The sequence below is a fragment of the Syngnathus floridae genome, chromosome 1 (assembly GCF_059516105.1).
Source record: "Syngnathus floridae isolate MCC-2025c chromosome 1, RoL_Sflo_1.0, whole genome shotgun sequence".
NCBI classification, from domain to species: Eukaryota; Metazoa; Chordata; class Actinopteri; order Syngnathiformes; family Syngnathidae; genus Syngnathus; species Syngnathus floridae.
The window spans coordinates 12,269,613-12,281,784 of NC_142413.1; the positions used below are offsets into that span (position 1 = coordinate 12,269,613).

The following is a 12,172-nucleotide window of genomic DNA, read 5'->3' on the forward strand; positions in this document are numbered from 1 at the left end:
TACATTTTCAAAAGATTTATTAACTCCAAAGTCTTTTTTTGTCTAATTGCTTTATACACATGTAAAACAATTGATTGTAATAGTGTTGTATTGTGAATAACCACGAGATTGATATATTTGTCCAGGTAGATATCTATTTTTGTTTTTTATTGTAATTGCATTATTCTAAGTAGCTAAGTATCTAGTAAGTATAATATTTTTCAATGTTAGTTAATGTTTTCAATGTGTTTTCACCAAGTGTAGCAAATTTGAATAGGTTCCCTCCTCCCCAAGCAAAGTTACAGGGGGTACTCATTCGAACAGCAGCCCTAAGTCAACCCTCCCATTTTCAGATTCCTAGCCATCAACGTTTTCTAGCAAACGGTGATTCCTGACTGCCAAATGACTTTTTCACGTTGCTCAGTCATAGTGATAGTCTCCAAATTTGTAGGTGGGTTCAATCCTCAAGCACGATGATCATGTCAAAGTGTCCTTGAGCAAGGCATTTCATATTTATATTTTGCTGTAGGCCCTGGCAGCACCATTCATGGGCCGTGCTTGGGTTATAGAGTAATAGACTTCAACCTTGAGGATGGTGGGTTCAACCCTGAAGTCAATTTAGACTTGTGACTCATTTAGCCTCCCAAATTATGCCAACTGTAGTTGATATTCCCAAAATAGACATACAGATGCAAATACAAAGCCTGTATAGGTCTATCCTCTCTCGGTACAAAATAAAATAATATTCCGCCAAAGCAGTGGTCCCAGAGTTGCTTCTTGGTTATAATACCAGTATAAATTAAGTTGTCACAACTCTAAAGTCACATGTTATCGTAAAACATATTTCTTGGATTGTTTGACCTTATACTCATTACAGGACATGCAGCTCTACAGCGAATCTAATTATATAAAAATGTCTAACGCCATGTGGTGTACAGAGACCGTTTTATTGGAGAGCAATTCTCTGTTCTAATGATGTCACGCCACGATTAACAGGGCAATTGCAATATTGTACTTGGTGCTAGGTTTTCTTCTGTTTCCTTTGTTTTCTTCTTCACCTTGTTCTTCCAAGCCACTTTGAGAATAATAAATTCACTATGAGAGTAATAAATTAAATATTCTATGTAAGTTCTTAGCCTTTTCTTTTCCATCTTTTTTCTTCTATACTACTTACGCTTCATTCCTGCACACCAGCTTGAGCAAGCGGTTATTATTTTGCAGATCTATTTTTCTCCATTAATTCATGGATTCTAGAAGTTAAGTGGGAAAGTAAATGGGGCGATGTTTTACATTATTGGCTTAATATTCAATAAATGTTTCTTTTACTCTGCCTAAACATTATGTACACTCATGCAACTTTTGTTATATGTTAGCTATCTTCATTCAATTTTAATTATAATTACTGGAGTAATTGTCGTAGTACAATGTTTGGGGTCTGTCCTCTCATCCTCAAGACTTCTTGCGCCATTGAGGCACAGCTGCCGCCAGGTGTTGCGGTTGGCAGCCATGCTCTCCAGTTCCTCAGGCTTCATTCTGCAATTCTTGAGTGCCGTTTTTACCTGGTCTTTGAAGCGCTTTTTCTGACTTCCAGCGGAGCGTTGCCTTTGATGTAACTGCCCATGAAGCACTCTGCGTGGAAGTCTTTTTTGAGGCATCCTTATCACATGCCTTAGCCATCGCAACTGGTGGTGGGCGATGGTGGCCTCAATGCTCTTGCACCTAGTTTTGTTGAGGATCTCGCTGTGAGGCACTCGGTCATGCCAAGTGATTCCCAGGATGTGCTGAAGACTGCGGATATGAAATTGCTCCAATGACTTCACATGCCGATGGTATGTGACCCATGACTCACAGCTGTAGAGGAGGGTGGTAATGCAGATGGGCGGGTAGACAGACCTTTTCGTGTGTAGGTAAAGATTTTGTGGATTGGGAGGAGTGCTGGTGCTCCACTGGCATACAACGCCTGTTTTTTGTGCAAAGAACATTTTTAAGTGCTGTAGGGGGTGCACCCTCCCTCATAGCACCCCGATGAGGAGGGGCTGGTTGCATGGGTGAGCCCAAGACAACCAGTTCTTTACCTAGGCTGCAAGCGGCTGCCGGGTCCTAGTTCTGTTTCGGCCCGCCTATCGTGCACCACCACCACATTGATTTTCTGTTAGGGTTTGCTCCCTTAGTCTTGCCTCAAAAGGCTAACCCACAAGGCAGTGGGAGAATTTACCTGTGACTGGAGTAATTACATGTATAGTCCAGTTTGTCTCACCTCTACCCTATGACCTGTCCAGCATGGGTGTCTGTACAAGGTGCTTGCGCACTCGCTGGTATAGCTCTCGGGGTCACAGAGGCACTCAAGCCATCACCCCACGACAAGGGACGGACCGTGTGATGGTCACACAAACACAAACACACACACACACACTCACATGCACCCCCACACACAAAGACACTTGCACTAAGCTTTCTTGACACATTATGTGCATAATGCCAGCCAGTGTCCCCACTATATCCCTCTCGATTTCCTCACTCTCCATTCAAGGTACAAACACATTAAGGTGAAGCACCCTAATAGCTTGTGTGATGGATACCGGAGCATAATGAGCTCTTTATGAGACTTAAATCCTACTGTTAATCAATGCGCATAGCAGGGCACTTTCAATACTACCTACTAAGCATTTTAAAATGAGCCCTCATTGAAAGGATTGACTCCCATTCTGGACTCTCTCTTTTTCCCTCTCAGTCTCCTTCAAGCCGATCCAGTGTGCAATTAGTTACATTACATTTTCAGAATCCATTTATATGTCATTTTTGGAAAGCTCTCGCCTACCCTGATATTGACAAATACTCTCCAGACTGGGAGTTGTAAAAATGTAATGCGCTGCTGTAATGCAGTGGGTGGAGCAGACTTCCTTTAAGCTCCAGCAGGCGAAACCAGGCCAGTCTATTTATTACCTTAAATACCCCGTACTGGCAGCTGCTGGGGGCATTGCTGTCAATTACTGCTGGTTGTTGTATTGTTGCACTTTGATCTTTGGCTGCTAATGTACTACATCGCTCCAGGCTCCTGCACTTGTATCATGCTGTGTTAGCGTCACAATATATAATCTGTGTCCACATTTATAAGATGTGAATGCATCTAAAGGAGGCTGGCTGATTGTGATGAAATGACAATGGACAACTGAGGTGTTAGAGGCAGTGTATATGATTATCTGTGTTGAATTTTAGGTTTGACTGTGTTAAGATCGTGAAACAAATGTTTGTGCATGCATAGTTGGATCCATTCTGTAGCTGTGTGCGTGCATGTTTGTGAATTTTTCTATGTGCATGTCTCTGCCTGGTGGTGTTTGATTATCCCTTACAGCCTCAGAGGGAGTGGGATTCATTCTCACTGTAATAATGAGGGAGAGACTAGCAATGCCCTTAAGTCATTTCTCCCGTTCTCATGTCCTTCCTGTTGAATCTGTCTACCTTTCACTCCTCCTTCCCCTTTTACTCTTTTGTAATCATAATAATCATTATTCCTTTTTTTATTCTGTCTTTGTTTTTCTTGTACAGTATTTCTTTATTTCTCTGACCCCTTTGGTCATTATTATTCTCCCTTTATTGTAAATTGTATTCATGCAGGGCTGAGGCTAACTCGATGACATTTTGTCATAGATTTGAGCTCTGGCTCAACATTTTAAACCAGCCTCACACATATTGACACATACAGTTAATCCTAGATTTTACACGCTTCGATTCTACATCAAATGGTTCCTTGTTAACTGTAAAGAAGTGTTACCTAAGAAAAAGTCCTTGGACTTCTTCCTACTCCCTTGAGCACAAAAAAAATGTTTTCATATATAGATGTTTTGTTTGTTGGATTAGGTTGCTTAATAAACTTACAAAATTAATTAAAAATCACCGTTTGGTCATGGACCCTGTTAGAGATTTGCTCACTCCAACTTATTTTGCAAGAACCACACGGGAGACAAGCAAGTCCTTTTTAGACACCTGCAGGTGGAGAGTTCACTCGTTCAAGGAAGGAAGTCTGAACCCTCGTTCCTGCGATGGGATATTTATTAAGAGAAACAGAGTGGGGGTTTGGGTAAACTGGCTAAAGCCCTTGTCCTCTAGTCTAAACATGTCAGGGGATGTTTTACGACCTTGTGATAAGGAGGACAAGGTAAGGTATTTATTACCTGTTGCATTCCAACATAATCCTATGATAAAGATAACCTGGAAAACCCTAACAGACCCCAATTATTTTCGTCAAAAAGATAAGTGACAGTTTCTACTTTTGACTACGCAATGGGGTGTCTTTCTTTTTTGCCTTCCATGTTCCTCACTCCCGTCAACCCCTTGTCCAACTCTCTTAAAAAGACCGCACCAATAACATAAAGGTTGTACATTAGCAAAATGGAAGAAACCCACCAGCAGTAAGCAGAGGCAGGGTAACAACAAAACAAAAATTACATGATAAATTATATCGTATTAATTTTCACCCAGAACAATGATGTTATCCTCCAAATGCAAACACTTGTATCCTGTACAGTTTCCCTACTGCAATTTTCTAACACACTCGTATGCATGGCTCTGAAATGTTTTGCCCTTCCAAGACTTTCTAATAACGCATTTTTGGGGTTAACACAATTCCCAAATTCTGGGCCCCGAAGTTTGCATAAAATTGAGGCTTAGCTGTAGCAGCCATTTATGTGAGTGATTATGAGTTTTCTGCACAATGACTATGCAGTAAATCACTATCACTATTCATGTATGTTGCATATTTGTCTGCTCGATTAACTGCACATTCACCAAACTGAGTTTTGCTTAACTTCACCAAGAGGGAACAAGAGGGAATTAATCTGTCCCATTTTCCCATTGTCCAGGTCACAGAAGTGAAGACAAATTCTAGTGAGGCCAACTTGGCGTCTTAGAGCCGTCTCCAAACCCTGCTTCAGAACATTCCCCCCTTGCACACACCGTCATGGATCTGAAGGACCGAAGGCAACACTCCCTGAGCCACTCCAAGGACTCTCCTTATAACACCTCATCCCTGGATGCAGATGAGTGTCGCGTGCCAACCCAGAAGTCTTACAGCTCCAGCGAGACACTCAAGGCATTCGAGCAGGAGCAGAGGCTGCATTACAGTGGCTGTGTGACCAACCTTGTTCACCACGAGGCTGATGAATACCCAAGACAAGGTGGGTATTTGGGGACAAAGCACTTTGGGGATTATCCATGCTCTGCTGGACATGATACACTGCATGTAAAGCCTTACCAAGGCCAAACAATCATTATTTGGATTATTTCCATTTTATTCATATTATGGTATTTTGTCATGCCATGTACATATTAGATAATTTTCTCACAAATGGCATTGATGGTTAAGTTGCATTGTGTGATGTCGTTGCACCAGAACATTCTAACATGACGAAAGAACTGAAATCTGAGAAAAGTTCAAATCGCACAAAAAAAGCCATTGTTATGAGATTATCCGTTCTGATCGATTGGTATCGGGTCAAATCCAGGCCAAAGGATCAGCATTTTTCTTTTTTCTATCAGAACCACTCTATATATACTCAGCTTCACTATGTGTGACATGCCATAGCACAAACACACATGTCTCCATGGTTGCCATATCCCTATGTTTTTATCACTTGAGCAGTTTTTGTACGGTGAATGCGGTGTTTTTAGGTGTCAGTATCAATCAAATTACATCTACGCATTAACAACTTTTACTGTGGCAAAAAGAATTGGATTAGCATACCATTCTCGGGCCCTGGAGTATTGGTATCGGTACGGGATATGAAAAAATTATAATTTGTAAGACAACCAAGGCTAGTTTGCCACAGTGATTGGCTGACATATGAGAATATGTATTGGGTTAATGACGCCCATGGGCGTGTGTTTATTAAATCACACTAAATTGTTTATCAACATATTATGGACTAAATTGAAAAATAAAGTTGTGCGCATGAAAAAAATTAAAATTAAGAATTAAACTAAAAAATATTTCAAAAGCTTGTATTTAGCCAACTTCAATTTATTAGTTATAGCCCTGTCAATATTGTGAGATCAAGCCGCAGCTCGCTATCATATTTTTCAAGTGACATTTCTGAAAATGGTTCTACAGGCCATCTCAGTGGCCTAATGGTAGAGTGTCCTCCCTGAGACAGGAAGGTTGTGGGTTCAAACTCTGGTCGGGTCATACCAAAGACTATAAAAATGGGACCCATTGCCTCCCTGCTTAGCACTCAGCATTAAGGTTTGGAATTGTGGGGTTAGATCACCAAATGATTCCCGAGTGCAGCACCGCTGCTGCTCACTGCTCCCCTATCCCCCAGGGGATGGATCAAAATCACACGGGGATGGGTTAAATGCAGAGGACAAAATTCACTACAGCCAGTTGTGTGTGTGTGACGATCATTGGGACTTTAACTTTTTAACTTTAGTGAGACTGTAGTAGCCTGAAATAAATTCAGGCTGGCATACTGTACACTACAGTATACTGTATCTGTTGATTAATATTTACTGTATAAAATGAAAGTGAAAATTGTAAAGATACAACAATGTCCGTCCATCCATCCATCCATCCATCCATCCATCCATCCATCCATCCATCCATCCATCCATCCATCCATCCATCCATCCATCCATCCATCCATCCATCCATCCATCCATCCATCCATCCATCCATCCATCCATCCATCCATCTTTTCAAAATGGCTCTGCTTGCCTTAAAAATGATGTCTATGCACGTGCACATGGCGCTCACTTGTATATTGCAGAGATATAAAACGGCAGTATAAGTATTGAACGGAGTCAGACTCAGTTGGATATATCTGTGCTCTATTTTTTTGTCTATGAAGTAAACAATGTGAGCAATGAACTTTTATTAGGATTATACGTATGTAACAGCAAACATAAATGGTGAATATAAAAAAATAGACATTTTGTCGTATAGATGGCATATATAGTACAGCAAGGAAAAAAAAATTGAGTGGCATCATGGATGAAAGACTGAAAATCAGTGATGTATGTCGGTCAGCCATGCTTCAATGCTGCACTGTGCTGACATCGCACCAGGCGGAGGCTGGTCAATACTGAAGTCCTCTCAGCCTATCAGCTCTGTCAAAAGCCCAGTACCACAGATTCATCGTGGGAAGTGTGGCCACAGGAGACCAACAGTGTTGCAGCACCATAAGGACTGTGACACCACAGGAGGAGGAGAGCTCGGGAAACAGAAAATGTGGCAGAGACAAAGTGGGAAAATCAGCAGCTGAACAGTTTTGGAATTAGACACAGTAATTGTAAATTGAATAGCATTTTTGTCATATATTCACCATTTTGAAAAGATGGATGGATGGATGGATGGATGGATGGATGGATGGATGGATGGATGGATGGATGGATGGATGGATGGATGGATGGATGGATGGATGGATGGATGGATGGATGGATGGACGGACGGATGGACGGACGGACGGACGGACGGACTGATGGACGGACTGATGGACGGACGGACAGACTGACAGACGGATGGACGGACAGATGGTGACTTTATTACAATGAAGATCTTGATGGGGGGGTGTATGATAATTTAAGATGCATAATGCTACACAGTGAGGGGCTGGATGCATTCACACATTGCTGTCGTAGACAGGACCTGAACTTATCCTGTATTTTGCTGTCTCAAAACAATCTAAAAAAAAAAGTCACATCATGCCATCTGTTTAATATCAGAAATGTTATCTGTTAAACTAATACAAAACACACTTAAAGGTGTTGAATAAATATTCTACAGTAGAAGCCCCTACATGCATTTTATGTAGCCTTAATCAACAACAACCCTTGTCTGTCACATTTCAATGTCTCATTTATTGTCTTCTGTTTTCTTAGCCTCACTCTTCTTATATATAATTTTTCTTGCCATATAACGATGTTACCAAAGCTTGGTCATCTTCATAACTTTGAAAGCAGTGCTGTCTTCTTTGTGTCTTTACTCTGTTTCATACATTTATTCCAGTCTGCACATTTTCTTTTCAACTATCTGAGCTCTATAGGCATCATCCGTCATCTCAACACAGGAATTGCCTTTTATTTATGTGTTGTCATCTTCAGATTTACAAACCCTAACAGTTCGAATTCTCTTCACTTTTTAGAAAATGGGGGAAAAAAGAACAAATTGTGACTTTAAACAAGACATTTAGTATTTTGCTTTGAACTTTTGATGTGAACGACTAGGAAAAAAGTTGACTTTAAAAGTTAGGATTTGTAACGAAAGAGGAACTGTGGCCAATAATAAATCACCCCCGCAGCACCTGTTTCTCTTCCCAAGTCATTTGTGAACAGCTCCAGCACAGACATAAAACAACGCAGATGTAACTCAGCGACCTTCGAAGTCTTGAAAGGCGCCTAACAAATAAAATGTATCGTTATTATTATTATTATTGCTCAAGACTCAACCCTAACAGCCATGTCCATTTTGTTAAAACTTATTATAATTGGATGGACTGCCACTGTGAACCCAAATGTTATCCTGTTCTTGAACGTATACCAACTGAAAGACAGACAAAATGAAAAAAAAAAAAGAGATATGTTGACCTCCTCCCTCCCTGTATTGTTCACTTAAAAGCCACATTTCTCCAAATCCTTAACGATGTCTTTCAATTTCCTTGCGCAACTTATCAATACTGACAATGCTGTTTCTTTACCCTTTTTTTTACCGTTCTGAAGAAAGGTTCTGTACAATATCCCTTGCCATGTTGTCTCGGCATCATTCATGTTGCTGATGTAATGACGAGCAAAAACTTCTGAAGGTTGGCTAGAGAAGGTTTTGCTGTTCCTTGTCTGTTTATATTTAGAAGACCTCGCAAATTCCATCAGAGCAACCACAGCTCCCGCTCATAACGCTATCTCTTCATTTGGAATTAAGCCTTTTCCAATTTTGAGGTACCGCTAGGCAACAGTGTTTTAGAATATGTTGGCCACACGTGTGTGGTACATGCTCTAAAGCTCTACTGCTATAAATACTGCTGATTTTCTCCCTCATGTTGTTCATTATTTGCCTTGTGTGTAGCTTGGAAGAATCTGGGAGTAGTGTATATAGAATTTGAATTAAATATGAAAGGAGTGTGTATTACTTTAAGTTGGTGTTTCTGCGCGTCCATGCAGAGTAGTCCACCCACCCAGACAACTGATGATCAAATAGAATACAATGCAGCTGCATGCCATTAAAAATAAATGGAGAAGAGATTAGCTACAATTCATCTCCTTTTCCCTTTTTGTCTCCTCCCTGGCATTTGGTGTCTCTGCCAGCTGCTGATGCTCTAAAGCTTCCCATAGCTACAGCAATAAAGCAGAGGAGTCAATGAAAAGTGTCCTGGTGCTCATCACACTCCTACTCACCTGCGATGCCTGTATTTGTTCAGAGTATTGTACAATTGGTCTCTTTCAAACCATTTTCCAACAAAAGTTGAAATGCAAATGTTTTGTAGTGTCAAAGGAGCACCGTCCTATATACCTCCTTCATTATGCATGAAGAATTGCATTGCATACAGTACATGGACAGAGCATGGCCTGGTCTAGTCTTTAGTTTATCAATCACCTCTATGCTCTGTGGCATCGTGACACCAGTTGCATATCAACTATCTAGCAAAGTAAATAGAATTAATATTTGAGAAACAAAATCATAATGATAATGGAATTTACTTTACAAGCACATACATTCAAATATTAGGTAAGAAAATGGATGGCTAACAATGGGTTTACTGATGTGGGATTTTCCTGTGGTAAAATTAAATGATCACCAAACTATGCTGATTGCATGATTGAGTTAATCTATGTTTACTGTGTAATGACCCTTTTTGACTCTGCTTTGGCAGCCTTTGATAAATGAGGCAGATTGTAAATGTCACTGTTATCAAGTGCTTTCCCCCACTCGGCTGAGTCACTTGTCTCTAAAGGTATAATTAATGTTGTTCCCCCACCGCAGAATTTGTGTATACGTGTAGGTGTTGGTGTTTGGATATATGTCACATTTCTTATGCATAAGTCACTTTTGATACTCGTTATGCCCTGGCCTCAGTCACACAAATTATACCGGTGCCAATGATTTGCTGCCCGGCTGATGTTGCCATGTGTCACATTTCACTGCGCTGGTGCTGCCGCCGGATGTAATTGATTCAAGGAGAAAAACTTCACATTACGTTGAGGATTTGTTTTACCTGAGACCAGCCATACAACCCATAGTTATCTTTGAATCAGGGACGAATCATGAAAGGAACGCTATTATCGCTGAAAGAGAGTTAGTTTGAAATTTTACTTATTGTTTTCTTTTTAGACAAGATAATAAAAAAAAACTCAGTTTCCAAACTTAATCATACTTATTATCAACTATCCTCTCACAGCAAATACTGTACGTGTTGTGTATACATTTGATGTATTAAAACAGTTAATAGATGAATAAAAAGTTCATAAAAGAATGAACGATTAAACACAAATCTCCTATCTCTGTATCTTCCAGCTTTTAACGATTGATGAAAAGCATAGTCTGTGTCCTTCTCGGAGAATGAGCTTGTTTCACTGCTCAACAATACAGTACAATCTTCAGTAACAAGCCTTCCGACAGAATCATTACATTGTCATGTCCTGTCATGTATTGTAGCAACCAGACTGCTGTCCTCTGGGCAGGGGCAGAGTGAACCAAGAACTGGTGACATTTTTCACTCCTACATTAGGCACCTCATTAGTAGGTGCAAGAGCTCCTGCAGGTTCTATGGCTACCAAAGGATCAAATGTCAGTTGGAAAGTGTGGGTAGTGTTTGACCATGATGCACCATTAGGGAAATGTTGCTAAGGTGTTAAATTTTGTCTTTAACAAGATACAATGCTATGCAATTTCTGAAGGATTTGTTATAAAACTTGGAATTATTATGGACCTAAAATGTCTCAATATACATTGCATTTGGTTAGATCTGTTTGTGAAAGTGCGTTTTCAGATGACAAATGAGATGTATAGTAGTCAGCGGCTGTAAACTGGAAAATTGGAGTCAGAAAGTAATCACCAATGGTGAATGATGAGTCTGTTTGAACATGATGATGTCTCAGATATGACCAAATAGCAGTCTGTTTAGGACATAGTGTATTTTTTGTATTAAAGCCAAAAGAACCTGTGAAAATGTCGAAGGTTTCAGAGTTAAATTAAGAGCACGTCGGGGAGCCACAATAGCTGGTGTAAATCATATCATTGTATTATGAGGTAATTAAATGGCCTAATTAAGTTGATATAGCGTATATTCCCTCACCCTACTGTCAGATAATGACATTCATATTGATGAGTCTGCAGAGCCGTGATAAAGAGCATCCAACATATTCATTCCAATTCCTCTCTGCTCATGACAGCACCATAGTAGGTGGTGCCATCACAATGTTAAGGTAATTGCAAATGAGTTATGGGTATGTTAAAACAATTGTTTTAGTCTGCATTTGCTGATTTGGTCCAATTAGTAGGAGCACAGCAAGCGATTACCTGCACATTATTGCAATTTAAAGTCAGCAAATAGACAGTTGCTTTATCCACGGAGCACTAACAACATTAGTATTCATTTGGTGGTGTTTATTTCTGGTCACATTATAAGTACAGTAATCACTGTGATAGCTTTATTTTTGATCATCGCAAGCTCTGGAGGGTAAACACATCCAGCTAGCTGTCAAGCTGTGAAATGCTGCAGTTTTCTACAGTTAACTACAATTACAGCTATAGTTGCCATGCACTTTTATACATGTTAAGAACAAGAGAATATTTTGCCTGAAGACGGCTCCGAAAACGTAGTATGTTAACTCATTCATCAGTTTTGTCTGAAAACATCTATTTTATTTGTAAACATTCATGACACCAGGCTTGTTGGAAGCCTCCACTTTTCTGTCCTTTTTCTACTCTTCATACATTTTAGTGTTAGCATTGCCCATTAATGTGCCTTAGCTGTTTGTCTACTCTCCATTTTACTACATCAGTTCATTTTATTTGCTGTATCCTCTAAAAATTAAAATTCTGACCTCTTACCTTGGTCACACCCACCGAGAAGTAGATCTTCTCTCCTTTGTTGTTCTTTGTGAGTGTTTCTTGTGCCCACTGATATGTTCAGTGCAGCTTCAGATTTCTATTTGTACAACTTTGAAATTGTTAACCAACTGCGCAAATTAGAATTTAGAATTTAGC

At 40.0% G+C, this 12,172-nt stretch overlaps 1 protein-coding gene across 7 annotated transcripts in view; it reads left to right on the top strand.

Moving 5' to 3' along the window:
* LOC148404124 (teneurin-2-like) overlaps positions 1-12,172 on the top strand; it is a 193,875-nt gene that overhangs the window by 42,460 nt on the left and 139,243 nt on the right. For all 7 annotated transcript variants that reach the window (XM_088369969.1, XM_088369975.1, XM_088370019.1 and 4 more), the window contains exon 2: positions 4,839-5,153. In XM_088369969.1, the coding sequence (XP_088226095.1) occupies positions 4,937-5,153 (217 nt within the window). In that variant the 5' untranslated portion in view covers positions 4,839-4,936. The remainder of the gene's footprint in view (positions 1-4,838; positions 5,154-12,172) is intronic.